The 23,430-nt window shown below is 42.0% G+C and overlaps 1 protein-coding gene across 2 annotated transcripts; it reads right to left on the bottom strand.

Moving 5' to 3' along the window:
* Positions 1-13,198: 13,198 nt before the first annotated feature.
* On the bottom strand, positions 13,199-23,028 carry LOC121638497 (SLAM family member 5-like). Of its 2 annotated transcripts, none has more exons than XM_041983335.1 (7): positions 23,002-23,028; positions 18,699-18,845; positions 17,049-17,360; positions 16,434-16,712; positions 14,645-14,764; positions 14,443-14,489; positions 13,199-13,833 (listed from the first exon to the last, which is right to left on the bottom strand). In XM_041983335.1, the coding sequence occupies exons 1-7, from the start codon at positions 23,024-23,026 to the stop codon at positions 13,768-13,770; spliced, it is 996 nt and encodes a 331-aa protein (XP_041839269.1). In that variant the 5' UTR covers positions 23,027-23,028; the 3' UTR covers positions 13,199-13,767. The 2 variants fall into 2 exon arrangements, with proteins under 2 accessions (XP_041839269.1, XP_041839268.1); XM_041983334.1 differs by having other exon boundaries at positions 18,528-18,845.
* Between the last annotated feature and the right edge of the window lie 402 nt (positions 23,029-23,430).

Genomic DNA, 23,430 nt, shown 5'->3' on the forward strand with positions numbered 1-23,430 from the left:
GATTACATTTATGAGCACATACTATTCTGCAAAACTCTGGAAGGGGAAAACCACAGGAGAGGACATATTTGATGTTGTCAACACCTTCTGTGAAAAAGGCCTGAGCTGGAAATGCTGCAGCATCTGCACCGACGCAGCATCAATGACGGGCAAAGCGAGAGGACTCGTAGCTGCGTAAAGAAGAAAACCCCGACGTGAAATTGACTCATTGTGTCATACACAGAGAGGCACTGGGGTCCAAGAAAATGAGCCCTGAGTTATATGACGTTTTAAATGACAGCGTCAAAGTGATCAACTTCATAAAATCAAGGCCACTTGATGCAGCCTGTTTCACTGTCTCTGTGAAAATAACACCCAGCTGCTACTGCACACTGAAGAGCGCTGGCCCTCTGGAGGAAGAACAATCAACCGGCTGCTTGGGTTACAATCTGAAGTACACGTCGTTCTGGCTGAGCATCCATCTCCCCCTGCCACCTTGTTCCAGGACAAAAACTGGCTCGCACAGCTGTGCTGCTTGGCCGCTATTCAGCAAACTGAATGAAGTGAATACGTCTCTGCAGGGCGAAGACAGCAGCATTTTAAACTCTGATGACAAGGTGGGTGGTTCCTGAAGAAAGCAGAGCTGTGGAGAAGGTCTGGTGCACATGGAAATTTCACCTGCTTTCCTCTGGTGGATGATTTTCTCACTAGTGAGGATGTGGACAGAGCGCTAGTGAAATCAGGCATAGTGGGCCATTTGACCACCTTGATTCAGTCCTACTTTCCTGACATGGAGAAGGAATCTGCACAACTGGATTGGGTGAGAAACCTCTTCTCTTGGCTGAAGCAAACAGAAACAAGCTTCCTGTCACTTTCCAGGAAAAATTCTTGGAAGTGTCGTCTGACCGTGGCCTCCAGATGAAGTTTGCCACATCCACACTCACACAGTTTTGTGCTTGTGTAAAGCAGGAGCATCTTTACCTGGGGCCTCCATATTTATGTGAGTCCTCTTTCTCTGCAATGACTGTGATAAAAACAAGACAAAGAAACAGGCTCTGCCTGGAGAAGAGCTTCATCACAGCAGTCGCTTCCTGCACCAAAGACTGAGAAAGATCCTCTGTGACTCACAAGCTTTCCCACTAAAGTACTAAAGTTCTCAGTTTAATGCAAGGCAAGGCAAATTTATTTGTATAGCACATTTCATGTACAAGACAATTCAAAGTGCTTTACATAAAACATAAAACATTACAGCAAAGTGCAGGGGAAGAAGAAAAAAAAAGAAAGACAAACAAAGATTAAAAAAAGATAAAATTGATTACATAAAAACAGCAGGAAAAACCTCAGATAACAAAATAGAGTTAAGATTTCAGCGTAAAAGAACCAAATGCAGATCTGGATTTCTAAATAAAAACTAGTCCATGCAGCAGAGAACAGGTGGGTCTTTAACCTGGATCTAAATAAACTGTGTGTCAGCTGCTCTGAGGGTTTCTGGGAGTTTGTTCCAGACATGTGGAGCATAGAAGCTGAATGCAGCTTCTCCATGTCTGGTTCTGACTCTGGAACTGATAAGAAACTGGAACCAGATGACCTGAGGGTTCTGGTAGGTTCATACTGGGTCAAGAGGTCTCTGATGTATTTTGGTCCTAAACCATTCAGAGCTTTATAGACCAGCAGCAGAACTTTAAAGTCTATCCTCTGACAGACCGGCAGCCAGTGTAAAGACCTCAGAGCTGGACTGATGTGGTCCACTTTCTTGGTCTTAGTGAGGACTCGAGCAGCAGAGTTCTGGATCAGCTGCAGGTGTCTAATTGATTTTTTAGGTAGACCTGTGAAGATGCTGTTACAATAATCAAGTCGACTAAAGATGAAAGCTGGACTAGTTTTTCCAGGTCCTGCTGAGACATCAGATCTTTTACCCTTGTTATGTTCTTAAGGTGATAGTAGGCTGACTTTGTGGTTCCCTTAATGTGTTTCTCAAAGTTAAGGTCTGAGTCCATCACTGCACCCAGATTTCTGGCCTGGTTGGTGGTTTTTAGGTGTATAGACTGAAGCTCTGTGGTGACACTTAATCGTTTCTCTTTGGCTCCAAAAACCATCACCTCAGTTTTGTTTTTGTTTAACTGGAGAAAGTTCAGACACATCCAGTCATTAATCTCCTCAATGCATTTACCAAGAGCCTGTACGGGGCCTCAGTCTCCTGGTGACATTGTAATATATATCTGTGTGTCATCTGTGTAGCTATGGTAACTAATTTTGTTTTTCTTTATAATCTGTGCCAGTGGGAGCATGTAGATGTTAAACGGAAGAGGCCCCAGGATGGAACCTTGGGGAACTCCACGTGTAATTCTTGTCTGCTCAGATGCAGCAGTGCAATCTTAGGTGTTGACTGTCTGAAACATTTAAAATGCTGTTATTTTTTTTATCTTAAGATGACAAATATTTTAATTTAATTTTAGAAAACTTTATTTTAAAATTAGGTTAATCTTTATTGTCGTGAACATTTTCTCTGCTTTTTTTCTACGTACTTTTGTTATTATTTCTTTTATGAGAGGAGCTGTTTATTAATTAAATTTAATAAGTAAATTAAGTTAATGAATGAATCTGTTTGGGAACCAATTTGTGATGTTCAAATATTAATTTAGAACTTAATATTATATCTATATGTGAGTGTCCCTGCTAACTTTATCTTCTGTCTTGATGGTTTAAAAGATGGTACTAAAAATGACTTTTGTTTTGCGCAGTTACAGTTTAATAAACCAGACACAAAGGACAAAGTGCAGCATTTCTCTCTTTCTCTCTCTTTTTTCTTCCAACAATGTTTTATGGTAGTTTGGGGGTACTTGGCTGAAAAAATATTCTACAAGGGGTACTTTGTTGAAAAAAGGTTGAGAACCACTTGTTGGCGGACGGAAGGGATTTGTGGAGCCGGGTAGTGATCTGGAGGGGCTGATTGATGGCAGGTGTGACTGAAGGTGCAACTACTTAAACCCAGCAGGCAAGCTCTACTATGAGCATTGATTCCCTGGCCTGCTGGTGAGATGAACTTTTTGTTGTGTTTATTGTACTGTTTTATGATTTTTAATTCTGCCATAAGCTGTGACAAGAAGCTTAATGTTTTATGTGTTTTGCTTTTAGGGACAGCACTGGCTGCTGTTTGTTTTAGCTGATTTTACATGGTTTGGTTTATCCTTTATTTCATTTTAGCATAATTTAAGTGGTTTTAGTCTTTTACCACTCTGTCTCCTCCTGTCTTCTAGGGCTGCAGCTGGAGCGTCCTTCTCTCACTGGTGTCGTCTGGGGCTGGAAGTTCACTTAGACGGTGATGTGGTTTGTGGTGCACGCAGTTTCTAGCCTGGTGTTTTTGTTTGGAAGTAACTGGATTTATGTTTTGTTTGTAGTATAACCCCAGTCCCAACGCGGTGAGTGTCTGGGTTCTCGGCCGGAGCTCGACTGGCTATCATCTTGTCTTTTATCTCTGTGTTAAGGTTTTATGTTTAATAAAATGGCGTGTCTGACCCACACTGACCGTTGTGGCCTCATAATTGGAGCCCCTACGTCAGCCATACTCCTCTCAAGGCCCGCGGGCCAAATCCGGCCCGTCGGGGACTGTTGACTGGCCCGCGATCATTCGTGCTCTGATATAAGATATTACACACATTACAGGCAAAAAGCGTGGTGCCTGAAATCAACGAGGGCGCTTTCCAACTGGAACTGGTCCAAATTCAGGCCAACGATGTCCTGAGAGCCAAGTTCAAAGAGGAGAGACTATGAGTTTTGGGCGCACTCAGTCCGTCAGTATCCGAACTCAAAACGACTCGCTATATACATGTTGACAATGTTCGGATCCACTTACGTATGCGAGTCAGGCTTTTCAGTGATGAATGTAATTAAGGACAAAAAGCGCAACAAATTCACTGACTCGCATCTCAACCAGTGCTTGCATATCTCCTTACCTCACAAACCATCATTCAACAACCTCTCAAAGGTCATGAGATGCATTATTTCACATTAAGAGGGGACTGTGTGTGATGCATTAAGTTGGAGCATCTGATAGCATACCTGTGTTTTCTGGTCCGGACTGTTTCAAACATCTTTTTGTTCTTTGTTATTTTATAATGAGCAAAGATTTTTCTGAAGCAGCTCTTCCAATATTCCACTAGGAACAGTAAATCCAAAACTATGATGGACGAACAGAAACCAGCTGATGTAACAGGGACACATGCTGCTGTTCCGTCTCCATCTTTAACCTGAAGGGAAACATGTGACTCACCGTACACTATAAGATTAGCTGGTTTGAAAACATTTCCTTTTTTAGAGTCAAAAATATAAACTCCTGAGTCGTTCTTCTGCAGGTTGGTGATGGTAAAGAGTCCAGTTCTTTTGTCCCAGAGAAGTTTGTTGGTGTAGATTTCCTCTAGTATCTCCAGTTCCCTTTTATCCACCATAGCAATGTTCTTACTGCCCAGTAAAAGAAATCCTGTCTCTGTCAGAGCGCCGGGCAGAGTGATGTTTCCTCCAACAACACCCGCCAGGTTCTGCACGCCTTCAGCAGCAGATAGAATCATCCCTGTAAAACATCCAGAGAAACAACAGTCGCTCGTTACAAGCTAAATATATCGTTTATTTCATTAGTTTATCTCCAGATGAAGGCTGAATACTGGAAGCCAGAAAGTACCAGGAATTTATCTAAGCTCCATCATGCCAGCAGGTTTTAGAAACAGGGTCAAACAAGAACTCAGTCACATGATCCGAACCAGCTGGACCACTTTACTAAAGCTGAGCAGAAAGGATGTGAAAAAGGAGCAAACTGGTAAAAAACAGGAAACTGAGATGCTCAGGTGTGAAAAACACATGAGTAAGAAGCAGGACTTCCTGGAAAAAAAACCTCAACGCCACCAACAAGATGCAAACAGCTTTGATTAATAATATTAAGCTGCACCAGTTTCACTCAGACTGATCTTCATTAATTATGCAGCAACTTTCAATCAGTTCTAGTTTCATGAGTCTAAACTGTATCATGGTGCAGCCGTCACTCTGCTGGTGTTACACGAAGATTCAAACCAGGTTAGCATGAACCAGCGTTGGTCTGGTTCAGGTCTGGCTCAGGTCTGGTTCTGGTCTGGTTCGGGTCTGGTTCAGGTCTGGTTCTGGTCTGGTTCAGGTCTGGTTCAGGTCTGGTTCTGGTCTAGTTCAGGTTGAGTTCAGGTCTGGTTCTGGTCTGGCTCAGGTCTGGTTCAGGTCTGGTTTAGGTCTAGTTCAGGTCTGGTTCTGGTCTGGTTCAGGTCTGGTTCAGGTCTAGTTCAGGTCTGGTTCTGGTCTGGTTCTGGTCTGGTTCAGGACGAGTTCTGGTCTGGTTCAGGTCTGGTTCAGGTCTGGTTCAAGTCTGGTTCAGGTGTAGTTCAGGTCTGGTTCAGGTCTGGTTCAAGTCTGGTTCAGGTCTGGTTTAGGTCTAGTTCAGGTCTGGTTCTGGTCTAGTTCAGGTCTGGATCAGGTCTAGTTTAGGTCTAGTTCAGGTCTGGTTCAGGTCTAGTTCAGGTCTGGTTCTGGTCTGGTTCAGGTCTGGTTCAGGTCTGGTTCAGGTCTGGTTCTGGTCTAGTTCAGGTTGAGTTCAGGTCTGGTTCCGGTCTGGTTCAGGTCTGGTTCAGGACGAGTTCTGGTCTGGTTCAGGTCTGGTTCAGGTCTGGTTCAAGTCTGGTTCAGGTCTAGTTCAGGTCTGGTTCAAGTCTGGTTCAGGTCTGGTTTAGGTCTAGTTCAGGTCTGGTTCTGGTCTAGTTCAGGTCTGGTTCAGGTCTGGTTTAGGTCTAGTTCAGGTCTGGTTCTGGTCTAGTTCAGGTCTGGTTCAGGTCTAGTTCAGGTCTGGTTCTGGTCTGGTTCTGGTCTAGTTCAGGTTGAGTTCAGGTCTGGTTCTGGTCTGGTTCAGGTCTGGTTCAAGTCTGGTTCAGGTCTAGTTCAGGTCTGGTTCAAGTCTGGTTCAGGTCTGGTTTAGGTCTAGTTCAGGTCTGGTTCTGGTCTGGTTCAGGTCTGGTTCAGGACGAGTTCTGGTCTGGTTCAGGTCTGGTTCAGGTCGAGTTCAGGTCTGGTTCAGGTCTGGTTCAAGTCTGGTTCAGGTCTGGTTTAGGTCTAGTTCAGGTCTGGTTTTGGTCTAGTTCAGGTCTGGTTCAGGTCTGGTTTAGGTCTGGTTCAGGTCTGGTTCTGGTCTAGTTCAGGTCTGGTTCTGGTCTGGTTCAGGTCTGGTTCTGGTCTGGTTCAGGTCTGGTTCAGGTCTGGTTTAGGTCTAGTTCAGGTCTGGTTCAGGTCTGGTTAAGGTCAAGTTCAGGTCTGGTTCTGGTCTGGTTGTGGTCTGGTTCAGGTCTGGTTCAGGTCTGGTTCAGGTCTAGTTCAGGTCTGGTTCAGGTCTGGTTTAGGTCTAGTTCAGGTCTGGTTGTGGTCTGGTTCAGGTCTGGTTCAGGTCTGGTTCTGGTCTAGTTCAGGTCTGGTTCTGGTCTAGTTCAGGTCTGGTTCAAGTCTGGTTCAGGTCTGGTTTAGGTCTAGTTCAGGTCTGGTTCTGGTCTGGTTCAGGTCTGGTTCTGGTCTAGTTCAGGTCTGGTTCAGGTCTGGTTTAGGTCTAGTTCAGGTCTGGTTCAGGTCTGGTTAAGGTCAAGTTCAGGTCTGGTTCAGGTGTAGTTCAGGTCTGGTTCAGGTCTGGTTTAGGTCTGGTTCAGGTCGAGTTCAGGTCTGGTTCGGGTCTGGTTCAGGTCTGGTTCAAGTGTGGTTAAGGTCAAGTTCAGGTCTGGTTCTGGTCTGGTTCAGGTCTGGTTTAGATCTAGTTCAAGTCTGGTTCTGGTCTGGTTCAGGTCTGGTTTAGGTCGAGTTCAGGTCTGGTTGTGGTCTGGTTTAGGTCTAGTTCAGGTCTGGTTCAGGTCTGGTTAAGGTCAAGTTCAGGTCTGGTTCTGGTCTGGTTCAGGTCTGGTTTAGGTCTTGTTCAGGTCTGGTTCTGGTCTAGTTCAGGTCTGGTTCAGGTCTGGTTTAGGTCGAGTTCAGGTCTGGTTGTGGTCTGGTTCAGGTCTGGTTCAGGTCTGGTTCAGGTCGAGTTCAGGTCTGGTTGTGGTCTGGTTCAGGTCTGGTTCAGGTCTGGTTCTGGTCTAGTTCCGGTCTAGTTCAGGAACTTAAAGAAACGATGCAGCTTTAACACTTTGGACCTGAACCAAACTATTACGTAACTTTTGATGTCTTCCCGCCCGGCAGCTCTTCCTCGCAGCCTAAAAAAACTAGCTTTATTCTAGAAAGGTAAATATGCCACCTTTAAGAAGTTATGTGGGAAATTCTTATTTTAATGAGGAAAAACATTCATCTTATCAAGCTAACTGCTGTTTTGTGTTGTCTGTGATGTTGTCACTGTACTTTATTGCCTCCGTTATAAACGAGTAATAAATGGAGTAATAAATCTGCTGCGGCCTGTTAGACTGAAGCATGAGGTCCAGCTGCTGCAATGACTCGTACTCGACTTTTCAACCGATTTTCTTACGGTTTGGTTTATCAGAAACGCCACACATATTTATATTACAACAGATCATTATTTTTATTATTATTTTTATTTTATATCATACACACACACAATTTTTTTTTTTTTTTTTTTTTTTTTACAGCACTGTAGGAGACGGCTGCCTTACCAGTGTCTCTTCTATTCTATTCTATTCTATACACTCAGAGCAATAATAATGGTGATGCTCATGTATGGAGTCATATTTATAATATGAATAATATAAAATATAAATAAACAAAAAATAAAGGAATGAGTAAAAAATAAAAATGAAAAACAAAAAAATAAGCCCAAAATGAAATATGTCAGTTAAAGTTACATCTGTTCCTCTTGTCATTTTCATACAAAATAAAGAACCCAAATTTACCCCAACAAGTAATGAACCTGATAAAAGCACCAAAGAACACGTCAACAATATAAAACCGACTTTTTTTAACACAACGTCAAATAAAATAAACAGAATTCAAGAAAAGAGAAATTTGTACAAGTACTGAAGGGTTCATTCAAAATGAAGCATTTCTAATAATGTATCTTATTATCATTTAGAGGGACTCCGTTGTGTTAGTGAAGTATCAGGATTACATGAGAAATTGTCAGGACACTAACTTTGCAAAGATGGTCAGGAAAATTAAAAATGGATGGCATCACTCCTTCCTTTAAACCAGTGGACGGTCCAGTCCTGTTAAAGTCCTCTGGGTTAAAATGAGGCTGCAGACGGTCCTTCGGTATAAAAAGACTCTCCTCCTGAGTGCTGCTACCCATGCTGCCTCCTACATTTATCTTCTGGGAACATACAAAACATCCATCTGAACATTGCTGAGTTCTTGGTTCTTCTGTAGCTGCAGGTCAGCAGTTAAAGTTCATGTTAGCGCCATGAAACTGATTTAATAGATGATGTTGGAATGACCTACGTAGCACAATTATATGAAGAGGCTGATTGCCACTTAAACCATCTTCCTGTAATCATCGTCTTAGTAACAAAAGCATTTATTTCTTTTCTTGTCCTGACATAAGCCGGTTTAATTTATGTTAGCTTAAGAAATAATTAAACACGTTCATAACAGTTAATATAAAACCACTTCTTCCTAGTGAAATTTTATCCCTTGTTTCTTGGTTTTGGTGTTTCTTTTACAGGAACATCCGTATGCAGCACAAAAATCTGGCATTTTGGTTTCACACACACAGTCTGACTGATCTGACCGGGTCTGAAACCCGGGCCCAAGATGGCGGCCGTGTTGACGTGCAAGACAAGCCTGAATGTGACATCTAGTGTATAAATCTATGTGTTAAAACACTCTCATTCTCCACAAAGGCGACGTCCATGTTGCTTCGTTAACGCTGATCTTCTCCATCGTTCTTCTCCACGTCCCACCGGCATAACAGAGAAATGACGGACATATGAAGCTTGTCATGCTGTGCAAGTTTAATTTTGTTAAGAATTTAAATGTAATTCATTACATAAATTAATCTATGCCTTTAACGCGCTATTTTTGACAGCCCTAATATATATGGCGCACCTGTACACAAACACACACCCATATGTGTACACATATGGGTGTGTGTTTGTGTACAGGTGCGCCATAATGACAATAATATTAATGAAAATATTGTAAAAAAAATAATACAACACACAAGGCAAACAGAAAGAAAATAAATGGATAAACAAATAAAAATGCTACTACTGCCACTATTTTTACTAATAACAATAATAATCATATTTATTACCATTATCATCGATCAATCAATCAAAATTTTATTTAAATAACACTTTTCTACATAAGAGCAGCACAAGTGCTTTACACAATAATAACTAAATAACAACAAAACAATTAAAAATAAGACTTCACATTCCCAAGCAAATAACTCCACATCCAGTTTATAAGCACATAACTCCACCAAATGAACAACACATCCAGCCATTCTCTCTCTCACACTCACACTGGTAAAGCCCACAAAAGCACCTCACCCACCTGCCCAACCACCAATCCTATACCCTGGGGCTCCGAAAAGGGGGGTAGAAGGGAAGGATTCTAGGGACCATGATTGACAGGGGCCCAAAGGGCCCTCAGTGCAATTGTAATACTAAGAAAATGATCTAATACTCTGATAAACTTACAGTCACGCAACATTTTAGTTACAGTGCATTGGTATCAATGGTATCTATATTTCCCTTAAAAGGTTCAGTCCTCCTTCAGCTGCAGAGCTACAGACAGACAGCGAGTGGATGGTAAGACGGCAAGATGCCTCAAAAATCATGAAGTTTATAAAGAAAAGAAAAAGCTGAGACTGGAGAGAGAACAGAGGGATGGACAGTACGTCACCCAGTTCTTTCAGAGGCGAGGTGGTCGGTTAGTTCGTCTGATGGAAAGTTGTGGAACATCAGCTTGTTGTCTCTTCTAAACTTTGTCCATATAAACTAGCTCACTTTGCTCCATATTAGCTCATATTTCTGAAGAAAACTCTGGATTTTATTCATTTCACTGTTTTAGTCAAATAATCAAGGCAGGCAAACGATCAGCAAGCTGCTAAAACAAATCACGTATGTTCGAACAGACACGAGAGCAGCCGAAGAAGATGCTGCCAGACCCCCCCACCCCACCTGAAAATGTCCCCACCCCACCCCACCTGAACCTGTCCCCACCCCGCTTCACCTGAAAATGTCCCCACCCCTACCCACCTGAACATGTCCCTCACCCCACCTGACCTGAAAATGTCCCCACCCCACCTCACCTGAACCTGTCCCCACCCCGCCTCACCTGAACCTGTCCCCACCCCTACCCACCTGAAAATGTCCCCACCCCACCCCACCTGAACATGTCCCCACCCCGCTTCACCTGAAAATGTCCCCACCCTACCCACCTGAACATGTCCCTCACCCCACCTGACCTGAACCTGTCCCCACCCCGCCTCACCTGAACCTGTCCCCACCCCGCCTCACCTGAAAATGTCCCCACCCCACCTGACCTGAACATGTCCCCACCCCAACCTGAACCTGTCCCCACCCCGCCTCACCTGAAAATGTCCCCACCCCGCCTCACCTGAACCTGTCCCTCACCCCACCTGACCTGAACCTGTCCCCACCCCGCCTCACCTGAACCTGTCCCCCTCCCCTCCCCACCTGAACCTGTCCCCACCCCGCCTCACCTGAACATGTCCCCACCCCGCCTCACCTGAACCTGTCCCCACCCCGCCTCACCTGAACATGTCCCCACCCCTACCCACCTGAAAATGTCCCCACCCCGCCTCACCTGAACATGTCCCCACCCCGCCTCACCTGAACATGTCCCCCTCCCCTCCTCACCTGAACCTGTCCCCACCCCGCCTCACCTGAACATGTCCCCACCCCGCCTCACTGTCCCCACCCCACCCCACCTGAACCTGTCCCCACCCCGCCTCACCTGAACATGTCCCCCTCCCCTCCTCACCCGAACCTGTCCCCACCCCGCCTCACCTGAACATGTCCCCCTCCCCTCCTCACCTGAACCTGTCCCCACCCCGCCTCACCTGAACATGTCCCCCTCCCTTCCCCACCTGAACATGTCCCTCACCCCGCCTCACCTGAACATGTCCCTCACCCCACCTCACCTAAACATGTCCCTCACCCCGCCTCACCTGAACATGTCCCTCACCCCGCCTCACCTGAACTTGTCCCCCTCCCCTCCCCTCCCCACCTGAACATGTCCCCACCCCACCTCACCTGAACATGTCCCCCTCCCCTCCCCACCTGAACATGTCCCTCACCCCGCCTCACCTAAACATGTCCCTCACCCCGCCTCACCTGAACATGTCCCTCACCCCGCCTCACCTAAACATGTCCCTCACCCCGCCTCACCTGAACTTGTCCCCCTCCCCTCCCCTCCCCACCTGAACATGTCCCCACCCCACCTCACCTGAACATGTCCCCCTCCCCTCCCCACCTGAACATGTCCCCACCCCACCTCACCTAAACATGTCCCTCACCCCACCTCACCTGAACTTGTCCCCCTCCCCTCCCCACCTGAACATGTCCCCACCCCACCTCACCTGAACATGTCCCTCACCCCGCCTCACCTGAACTTGTCCCCCTCCCCTCCCCACCTGAACATGTCCCCACCCCACCTCACCTGAACATGTCCCCCTCCCCTCCTGAACATGTCCCCACCCCACCTCACCTGAACTTGTCCCCCTCCCCTCCCCACCTGAACATGTCCCCACCCCACCTCACCTAAACATGTCCCTCACCCCGCCTCACCTGAACTTGTCCCCCTCCCCTCCCCACCTGAACATGTCCCCACCCCACCTCACCTGAACATGTCCCTCACCCCGCCTCACCTGAACTTGTCCCCCTCCCCTCCCCACCTGAACATGTCCCCACCCCACCTCACCTGAACATGTCCCCCTCCCCTCCCCACCTGAACATGTCCCCACCCCACCTCACCTAAACATGTCCCTCACCCCTCCCCACCTGAACATGTCCCCACCCCACCTCACCTGAACATGTCCCCCTCCCCTCCCCACCTGAACATGTCCCCACCCCACCTCACCTAAACATGTCCCTCACCCGTCCCCACCTGAACATGTCCCCACCCCACCCCGCCTCACCTGAACATGTCCATGTGGCCCTGAGGAAGGAGGTGAGCAGAATTAATGGAATTAATTGATTATTGTGGATTAAAAAACATTATATAATAGAAAATAATCATTCTGAATTATTAATAGTAAATAAAAATAGTTTGTATTTATTTTAGACTGATTTGAATGGTTCTCAGTTATCTCTGGAACGTAGGTCAGGTCAGTAGTTTATTACTCATCCTCCTGCTTTGCAGCAGGAACAGAGACATTTCTAGTGCAGCAGACTGGGTGACTGCTTTTTATCCAACCACAGAAATATTTATATTTTCTAGATATCAGAAGATTTACTAGCAACAACCATATAGCATCATATATGTTTCCCCACTAATCTAAAGCTTCACCAGTGAGTCTACAGATGTGGAGATAAACTAGACTTCATGTGTTGCTACATGAGGAAGACGATGATGCGGAGGATTGGTAGTCAAATCAATTTACCTTGGCATTGTTGGTGAAATCACTGAAAGCACCTTTAAGTAAAACAAAATAGTGGGGGGCCACCAGAAATAAGGATTGTGATGCTATTACATTATATCAGTGGAGATACTATATAATAGAACAGCTGATAGAATAGAAAGCTGGACTTCAGGACTTGATAAGTGATTTTCCAGGGAGAAAACTCCACGTTGGGTTCTTGGTGAAAAAAGCTGAGCAGGGACAGTGATGGTGAATGAGACTGCAAGAGCATGACTCAGCAATAGTGCACCTTTACCTCTCCTTGATATCTTATTACACAAAGTTCTACCTTTTAAAATGTGATTATTTTATTTTAAAGCCGTTGTTTGACTGTAAATCTCCACAGTGGTTTGCTTGTGACCGTTTTACATTCAGTTCATATAAAACAATAAACCGTATGAGGTCCTGCTAGTTTCTGTTTCTGAGCCTTCCTAATTTATTTTACCATTTACTTCTGACTTAATGATGATAATGCTCGCAATACAATAAATCATGGAAATTATTATTATAAATGCATTTCATTTCCATGGAAGAGGTTATTTTGTATTTCAGTTTTGTATTTGTAATTTGTTTTGTAATTACCATTAAATAATTAATTAAATATTTTTTTATAAAAAGATAGCTGGGTTTTTAAATATAAAGTATCCGTCATGCAGCAAATAACTGAATCTAAATGAACTTCATTGTATTTTTGGTGCGTCCCCTACCAAGTAGCCTGTCATGTTTTTCTTTTCATTTCTTTTAATTTAATTTCTTTTAATGCTATTTTGATGGTAAAAATTAGCATTAAAATGCTAATTGAATGTATTACACTATCAAAATTGCACTTCAGTTTTTTTAATGGGCCCAAAATCTCTAGCAGCGCCCCTGCCCATACCCCAGAGACAAACCCCGATATCACCATCATCATCTTCTTCTTCTTCATCATCATCACTAATAATTATGTTATTGTGTCTCCGCCCTGCCGCCCACAGCCTAGAGGACATGCACGGACTGGGCACATTCACCCATTCACATGCAAACAAACGTAAACAAACGCACCCCAGAGGACCAAGCAGAGCATCCGACAGTTAGTTTTGTATTGTTTACAGTTCATGTTATAGTGACATGTTACTGACATGTTACTGACATGTTACTGACATGTTACTGACATGTTACTGACATGTCAGATCAGTTCTCTTCATGTTTCTGTGCATCAGTCCGTCTCAGGTTGAATCCAAGGCATCATAAGTTTGTCTGGTGTTGCCGTTCAGCAGATGGTCCTCACTTCCCTGAAAGAAAAAGAAAAATCTTTAAGTTCTTTAACAGAAAAATAATATTTTGTGTTGTAACAGATATTAATGTTCCATACTCTTACTAAAGTTTCCTGAGTTGTACAGGATAAAAATAAAACTTCTCTTCAGTGACTGTTTTTTCCAGAATAAAGGAGGTTATTATTATTAAACTGGAGATGGTTGACAGGAAGATCAATAACTATTGGTTGTGAGAGCATATTTCTTTGAGGCTTTTGTGAGTGTTAAATTTTACATCATAATCTTTTTCATTCTTGGACCAGATTTTATTCCCAGTAGAAGATAAACAATGTCAGAAATGAAACGGAGACGTTTCACCATGTGATGAAAATATGAGCTGATAGTGAATCTGATGCAGCAACATGTTGGAACAGGAGCAACAAAAGGCTGGAAAAGTACCTGGTACAAACCAGAAACACCTGGAGGAGCATTGGACAACTAATCAGGTTACCTGGTAACCGGTTTAAAGAAGCATTTCCTCTGTGGGAGAGCTGGATGACGTCCCAGCTGAGCTCTCATTGCAAACCCATCTCTTAGAGCTACTATACGTGTGTTTTAGTGTGTATTAAAAATATATGACATAAATACCTCACAGCTGTTCTGTGATGAGTCCATCTGAATCGTTTCAACAAAATCTGGAAGGGAAATAAAGAAAAATCAGAAAAACGTCTACTAAGACAAATATATATATATATATATATATATATATATATATATATATATATATATATATATATATATATATATCAATGGAATGTGTCTCAACAAAAGTGTAATTATATTTACATACATGTTTCTCTGGTCCTTTTTATGCATTGATACTTTCGACATACAATCAAGGCAGCCAGCACCAGCAAAACACCCCCAACAACTCCAAGAGCTACGATAGTAGCTGTGACAATATTCCAATCTATAGGGAATAAAAACAAGAAATTTACAGTTTTAATATTTTACAATTATAGACACATCAAATCCATGCAAACGTATAGAAATGCCTCAGCCTGTAATATTTATTGTGCCTACTTCATGGGACAATGAGGGAAATGTGGTGGGCGGAGGGTAAACTCATGTTTACTTTTATAACTACTATTACTGTCTGAAAGTCTTTTATGTTAACTCTAGGTATTTTATTTTGAAACTTCCGTGTTAGTGATGTTACTTCCTTCCTTCCTGAGTGATCCTCTGATGGGATGCTCAGCTCCTTTCAGAGAGCCGACTCTTTTTGCTCGGTTCCCAAAGCAGAGCCGGCTCTTTTGCTCCCAAACGGCTCTTAATTTAGCATCTTTTTAGCCCCATAATTTACATTAACTTCTCAAAAATGGATGAATTGTGTTTTGAAAACCGTTTTTTTGTTCAGCATTCTTACGAGAAACCTTATATTTGCCTCGTTTTGTGCATTTATTCTGATACAAAACCACTTACTGTTGTTTACTATTTCAACAAAAATCATTTATTGCACAAATGAGCAACAAACAGCAACAAATCCACAAAACCAAACTCAAAGCAGCTTTAATGGTTGGCATCTAGCAGCAAGCTCTGGCAGTAAATTGTGAAGCCTACACTTTCCGGGAATGACGACGCGCATGATGCTGTCAAGATGGCGACGAGCTTCACTTTTGCTCTTCAGAAACCTACGGGTGACGTCACAAAGGCTCCGTCCATCTTTTATACACAGTTTATGGTTGGCATACAGAAAATAAGATGCCTTATTCTGAAAGGGCTGTTCCGGTGTCCCCCCTCTGTGAGTCGGGTTTGATGACGTGATACACTCTCTCACTACTAACCTCATGGCTGACTGCTGTCTCACTCAGTGTAGCCGTCTTTTATCTCCTTGTTGTCCAGATGCACTTCAGTGTAATTTGACACAGCTGTTCATGCGTGGTTCAAGGTGGTGCAGTTGCGGGCTGCGCCCACTAGAGGGCGCCAGAGACCACTAGATAGAGATTTAAACTCTCTACCTGTGTTATTAAAACTTTACCTAACTGGATTTTGGTTGAATTATGGCTCATTTGGCGTATTTGACTGAGTTAGTCGAATATGTCCAGTATTTATTTGTTATGTAATCTCATAAAATTGTACAGTAATATTAATATTTTTTGTACTTTGTTTCTTTTATAGACCACACACACACACACACACAGAGGCAAACCCATACCATCCTGTAACCCCACTCAACAGTAAAGTGTTGAAGGAATTGCTTTCTTTGTGCCCTTCCCTCTGACCGGAGCTCTGACCAAGGAATCTGTCAAACCAGTAACATCCCCTCAGAGAGTCCCACTCTATCACACTGTTGTTTTCTATCCTATTTTCTCTACTATTTTACCAAAGAATGTCTTTTTCTACTATTCTCTGTGTATGTGCTTTGTATTTTCTAAGTGTGATGTATTTCTGTGTGTTTCAGGGACTGCAGATGGAAATCAGCGTCAATCTGGTACAAAGTGTTTTTTCTGTGATCCGTGCTGCTGTACACGCTCCCTGTTCCATAAACTGGAAGTAGAAATCCTCACCATCCTTCCACACCGATGGAGACGAGCTGCTAACAGGAAGAACTAGTCTCCATCAGACTGAACTAAGCGTACCTGATCCATGAGGTGGACACAGCTGGGTGGAGTTGATGGAGGTGGTTTCAGTACTGACGGGGTTATTTGCCTCACAGGTGTAGCTGGATTTATTCTCTCTGTTAATCTCCAAAAGGAGGGTGGGACTGATGGAGATGTTGTTGTTGCTTGTCTGGCTTATTTGTTTCTCTCCTTGGTACCAAGTCAGGGTTACATCCGGTCCATTCTCCACAGAACAGCTGACGTAGCAGGTCCCATCGCTGGTCGGCTCTGCTGTGATGTTTGGAACAGAAACGGTTTCTACAAGAAAGAAATATTTAGTTAGTTCATGTAGATGATAAGGAAGCTAAAAACCTGAACAGTCAGAAGGTCTCGGGTCAGGACTTCTGATGATACCCTTTTCAAATGATTTTACTATTGAATGAACTTTATTAATAAAGATCAGGGGTTACGATGGTCTGTCAGTCCATGACTGCTTCTCAGCTTCACTGTAACCTGCTTTTCTTCTGCTTCCTCGATAGAAATCCCATTTTCTTCTCTTCACTGATGAACATGACTCCGTTTGTTTTCATATTACTCTGAGTTTTCTGTCCTGAAGCTTTGAAGCTTATTCAGTGCTGCTGGTAGAAGACTTACCGTAGACAGTAAGGAGGTATTGTCTCAGAACATGAGGCTCGCTGCCCTTCCAAATCTTCACACAATAAAACCCCGTCAGGCTTTTTGTGACTCTGAGGAAGACAAGGTCTCCAGTGGTTGGATCCATCTTCAGAATACCTTTGTAGCTTTCACTGATTGTGACTATAAAATCTTTCCACTGAGCGATCTGATCTCCAGCAAAATCTTGACCCTGTGTCCACATGACGTTGTGGTCTTTCTCTAGTTCCTGTAGTCCAGAATCCAGAGTTATGTTGTTTCCTTCCAGAACATTAATACGAATGGGTCCATTGTCTAGAAAATCACAAAAAATAATACAGAATTACAGGTAATTAATTCATATCTACATCCAGAAAATGATCTAAAATGTAAATTATGACAAAAATCCACGATATGACGAAGTCATTTAAAGTCTTAGAGATGAGAAGTTCTTTTACAAACAGCTGCAACCTCCTTGGATATGGAAGCAACTAGTGGTGTTCCGATCGATCGGACACCGATCATTTTTCGGCCGATATCCGTAAAAAAGTATGTGATCGGTGTTCGCCGATCAATGCCTTTTGTTGCCGATCACAAAATCTGACCACCTATATTTCCTACTCTGCAACCTGCAGAAGCGCTGCGGGCAGTGTCATAGCTCCCGCTTTCCTCCACAATGTGCATGCGCGCGGTTGCAAATCCAAAGCAAACATGTCTGCCGTGTGGAAGTTTTACACCGTGTGTGAGAGTGATGTAAAGTTTGCATCCTGCAACACGTGCAACGCAAAAGTACATCGCGGGGAAGTACGTCAAAATCCTTGAATACAACGAATCTAATACGGCATTTAAAGAACAAACACTTGACGGAGTACGCTGAATTTTCGAGGCTCACTGCACAGAATGAAAGGAAGACGCTGGTGCAGCCAGAGCGCAGCTAACGATTACCAACACTCGTCCGTATGAGCGTGACAGTCAAGCAAATAACCACAAAAATAATTAAGTTAATCGGCCTTGACGACCAACCGTTCTCAGTGGTGGAGGACGCCTATTTTACTTGGCTTTTTTTTTTGGCAATATTAAGAATTTGTTTTACTTTCTTATTTAGCCTGATGAGAGCCTTATGTGTTTTCAGTCTGTTAAAATATAGTACTACTGATTACTGAAAGATAGCGCATTGTACTATGTACATGTTATTGTCTAAATTAGGGGGATTTTATGGTTCCTTTTCCACATCAAATAGTCAGCAGTGCTTATAAGAAAATTACAGCCAATCCATGTGATTATCGGTGATCGGCAGTGATCGGCACTCGTGGGTAATCGGTATCGGAATCGGCAACAAAAAACCTGATCGGAGCATCCCTAGAAGCAACACATTTGACTGCATTAAAACAGACAAGAAAAGCCTGGAAAAGTCATGGCTGAGCAGTCAGAAGATGATCAACTAAACATAAATCTTGTTAGAAATCTTGTTAGAAAACTTACCCATGACGATCAAGGTGAAACTTTGACTAAAAATTCTTGTTCCTTTAAAAATCTGAACCAGAAAGACTCCGCTGTCATGGACAGTGAGGTTAGAGATGGTGATTGATCCAGTTTCCACATCTGTGTGCAGCCGGCCTTCAAATCTGGTTCCATTTACCTGAGTAACTTCACCGTTGGTGACGATGGTGATGTTTATAACAGGATGATGTCGGCCAAAGGTCCAAAAATAGTTCATAACCTGAAGTCCTGTTGTGTTAACGTTCAGAGTCACAGTCTCTCCATCTCGTTTTATTACTGAGTCTGTTACATAGAAGAGCCCTGAAAGAAAGAACATGGAATAAAATTAATAAAATGTCTTTTATAAAACAACATCACAGTTTCAACAAACATATAAATGTAAAAAAGCTTGAATTAAATAATCAGTCTGTATGAGCTGAGGACGGGAGAGGCACCAAATGATTTGTTTTTAACTAATAAAGGTCTCCATGCAGTAAAATCTGATTAAAAGTTTAGTTTAAACCAGCTGCTGGACGTTTTTTAAGGAGAGGAAGGTTGTCCCATCCTGGTCGGGTTTAAGTCTAATAACCTGCTATGAGGTTTAGATCCGTGTCACTGTCAATATAATCTGTAATCATTTTTACTTTGTCTTAGGCTGAGTTTATTTAATATTAAAAATATGCAAATGCAGAACTGTACACATGCTGCACCGTACAATATGACGTTGTTAATGAGCGTCTTTAAAAAGAACAGCAAATCTGACCATAATGTTCCACAATAAAACCACAGCAACCCTTCAGAGATCCATCACGTCTGAGTTTGCATCGTAGTTTCTGAACAGATAAAATCTGCCGATCTGAGAGCTAATAAATCGGTGCAGAGACGTAAAAACACCACAAAGAGAAGTGTGTTGCAGTGAGTCGAGAGGTTATAAAGGACAGGCTTGATTCGACCAGCTCCAGTGGAAAGAATAAGAGCCATTTTCACACCTAAATCCACGATGATGGATTTCTCATAGGTGGCTGCAGCGGTGCTGTCAGCAGGAAAACATTTGTTACCTTTTATAGCCCACGTTTCTATTGGAAATAACAATAATCTACTTTTTATGCTGTTTCTAATGTGAAAATTACCTCATAAAACGGAAAGTAATACTTGCTGTCTGAAAGACTTCACAGTACATCCGTCATTTCTCTGTTATGATGGTGGGACTTGGAGAAGCTTGATGGGAAAGACCAGCCGGTGGTTCTATGGATGGACTTGAGATTAAACACAGCAACCCACGGACGTGGCCTCCGTGGAGAATGAGTGTGTTTAAACACACTCTTTTTCCGGTGAGAGCGTTCCACACCCACACTTCTCCTGCCTTCTTTTTTAAACTTGCGACAGTCCAGCTGCATTTTGCACCAACGTGTCTGCTCTAGTAGAGAAGGTCCTGCCAACAACAAGACTTTGGGGTAAATATGTGACGGTGTGAACCATGAACCGCAAGTTTCCTCCTTCTCAGCTGATCCATGAACACACGCAGCAATTTATCACTGCAGCACAAACACACACACTTCAATGATAAAAGGAAAAAGCTGTTTTTATCCAGATCATCAGTTTTATCAGAGTTTCTTCATCAATGTCGACTGTTTAACTTCAGTCGTCACATCTGCTGCTTTTAGGACAGAAATGATCACCATGGAGACGGTTCGTGAGATGATGATAGATGAATTCTGAATTATGATCTAGAACATGGTGGAGATGATTTAGAACAACATGTAGAAGTAGGTGCTGCGTTTACTGACCATTGGACATCTGACGTTTACCCAAGAGAAGCTCAGTTAACGGTAAATATTTGTAGCATCGGCTCGTTCTGGTGATACGATGCAGTAAAAACGTGCAGATTTCAGGAATAGTTGCGAATGGTGATTAATCATTTTGAAATTATTTGAAATTTGTGATTAATTAACTGTAATTACTCTGATTAAAGTTTTAATCATTTAATAGCCCTAATATATATTTATAAAACCTGATCTGATGCAGTTACACCAGTCTGTAGGCACCAGAAAGAAATTCCAGTTTCTTTCATGACAGATTTCCTCTCTGCAGCATGGCTTTAACTACAAGGATGTGCTTCAGCTTTGTCTGCTGAAATCTGCAAGGCCTTCTCTGAAACAGACGTCTATGTGGGAGCAGGTGGTGCTTTAAAACATGTTCACAGGCTACCTGGAACCCAGGCAGTTGGAGAATCACACCTGTTTTTAATGCAGCGCCACCTTTTTGGTGCCTGATCGGCTCTGATTTACACTGGATAATAAAATCTGCTGCTTCAACTTGATTTTTCAACTAATTATTTCTTTTAAGATTTTTCTAAAATGTTGGAAGCAAGTCGGTCCAACACTGACGACTTTTTGCTACAACAATCTTTCCTTCTAAGAGACTCTGCCTCTGTAAGGTGCTCTTTTTATGATGAAGCAGTGGTTCGGTTTAAAGGATCAGCCCATAAGAGACTAAATAATCTTTTACTTTCTTCTCTTTACTTCCTGCAGGTAAGAACAAGCTTTTTTATATAACTTGGAATTAGTTCATTAATTCAGAAAAACCAAACAGTTTTCACGTAAAATGATCTGATAATTCAGGAAATGTTTTTCTTTTGTTTTGTTTAAGACTGTGTCTTTGGAAAGAAACTGAAAGCCACAAATAAACAGAATTAAAAGGCTGTACAAGCTCAGCAGGAACAGAGCTGAGTCGACTTTCTCAGGATGGAAACACTAAGAACAACGTTTGTTCTGGCCAGCACGTTTCGTCCTTTCCATGTTTACAAGCTTTACATGACGTCATGTTTAGATTTCTGTACTTTCTCACTGCCTCAGTCAGCTGTTTGTTAAACTATCCATCCAGCCTTGGTAAAGGTTTCCATGGCAACTAAACCAGCAACCTTCTGACCAATCACTTCTGTTCTTTCCATTTCTGTTCTCTCATCTTAGCAGAATTAATATGTTATTCTAGTCGATTATAAAAGAAGATTAACAGAGATTACACTGATATATTCACTTTTTTTTTCCAACAAACCTCTTCTGGCCTTTCTTTATTTTTTATCAAACTGAATTATTTTATGTATTTTCTTTTATTAATTCTTATGTATTTTCAGGTTAACTTATTATTTATCTTTTCTTTATTAATATCAATGTCAGTTTATTTTATTTATATATCAAATTTACAAAGCAAAAGCCTTCAAAGTGCTTTACACAAACCAATAAAATATAAAAATATAAATTAATTGTTAATTTATTAAATCTTCACTTGTATATTCTTTTATTCAAGTCCTTTTCTTTTTGTTTCTATATTTATTTTGTTTTTATATAACTGCAAATAAATTCAGGCATTAAGGGATAAACATTTATTTACACTAGTAAACTTCATTGAGAGGTGGAGTGTAATTTCGAAGTGCGGTCTCTCCACAACACCAGTAGTTACAGACATGTCTGAGCTGTTTGAAGGTCAACTACATCTTTGAATTCAAGTACCTTCAGTTTCATAAAGAATTGGTTGGTTGTTGAATTTCAGCATTGCTTAACATTTTTATTGTTTTTATATGAATGTTTAATGGATCTGTGTGTGTGTGTGTGTGTGTGTGTGTGTGTGTGTGTGTGTGTGTGTGTGTGTGTGTGTGTGTGTGTGTGTGTGCGTTTTATGTATTTTCCACACAGTCGGTCATGAGAATATGAAGGAACCGTAGTTGCACATAAAATAAATAACCACATCGTCAGCATAAAAAAGTAAAGCTGTCATGTTCTGATCTGCGTTGTTACCGTAAATCATAAAGAATGGGACCAAGAACAGAACCTTGTGGGACACCTTTAGTTATATTTAATAAACTGGACTTCACACAGTCCGATAGATAAAAAACCAGCCATCGTGTTTTCAGAAAGGCAATAAGTACCTGAAGCTTAATGACAGTTAACTAAAGTAAACGTTGTTTAATGAGCTAAATAAGGTTTGTGTGATATAAATCCTTTAACATTATCAGGACAAAATTAAAAAAAATTCAGCAATAAAACTCCAGATTATCATCACACACATCATCTGTCTGTTGGGTCTTGACTTTGTGGAAGTCTTCATACTTAATATAATTACTATAAAACAATCAGTTTTTTACAGTTTTGCTCTGAGACTGACTGACTAGTTCTTCTTTCACTTCCTAAATAAATCGTTAGTCTGCAGAGATCAGGACTCAGCACAACTGCTTCCTGCTCCATTAAATATACGTTTGACTAGTCGAGATTTTCTAATCCTCATAAAATTTACAAGCCTGACAAATTGAGATTGAATTTGATGTCATTTAAAATTTCACATCAATGTGTGCAGATGTGTTTCCTCCTTAGATTTTTCCTCTCAATAAAGTCTGAACTAAACAGGACTTCTTACATAAATGTTAAACTTAAAGTTTTTATTACTAATATTTATAACAAGACAGTAATAAACAAGTATTTACCTGTAATTAGGAGCATTCTTAGCATCATTTGTCTTCCTTTCATTTGTCTAAAAATCCAGTCTGAACCCACTTAAAAAACCATCAGAGAGGAGGAGCTGACAAAGAGAAGCTGATTGGCTGGGTAAGACTTATTTATTTATATAGCCCAGTTCATATATGTTGATATAACAAGTAAGCTCTATTTCTTTGTGCTTTTCTGGTTTATTGTGAACACAAACGCAGCAGTAATGACTCTGGATCTTCTCATCTTTCTAAAACTTAAAAACTCTCTTCAGTAAGCGCAGCTGAGATGTTATTTTTAGGGTTAATTAATGCACATGAGTTAGAACAGGGCTGGATCTCCAGACAATTACGAAGGTCCAGGAGAACAGTCGCTGGTCCAAAGCATCTAAATACTGTAGATAAGCATCACTTTGCAAATACATCTGC

Source organism: Melanotaenia boesemani, chromosome 4 (genome assembly GCF_017639745.1).
Source record: "Melanotaenia boesemani isolate fMelBoe1 chromosome 4, fMelBoe1.pri, whole genome shotgun sequence".
Taxonomy (NCBI): domain Eukaryota; kingdom Metazoa; phylum Chordata; class Actinopteri; order Atheriniformes; family Melanotaeniidae; genus Melanotaenia; species Melanotaenia boesemani.

What these genes read in the sequence shown, in the direction of transcription:
- LOC121638497 (XM_041983334.1), bottom strand. Translation starts at nt 23,026, where the DNA reads ATGCTAAGAATGCTCCTAATTACAG. An exon ending in TTTCACCTTGATCGTCATGG is followed by an intron (nt 17,361 to 18,527) that starts GTAAGTTTTCTA and finishes GTGATTTTCTAG; the next exon opens with ACAATGGACCCATTCGTATT. An exon ending in AAAAAGGACCAGAGAAACAT is followed by an intron (nt 14,490 to 14,644) that starts GTATGTAAATAT and finishes TTTCCCTTCCAG; the next exon opens with ATTTTGTTGAAACGATTCAG.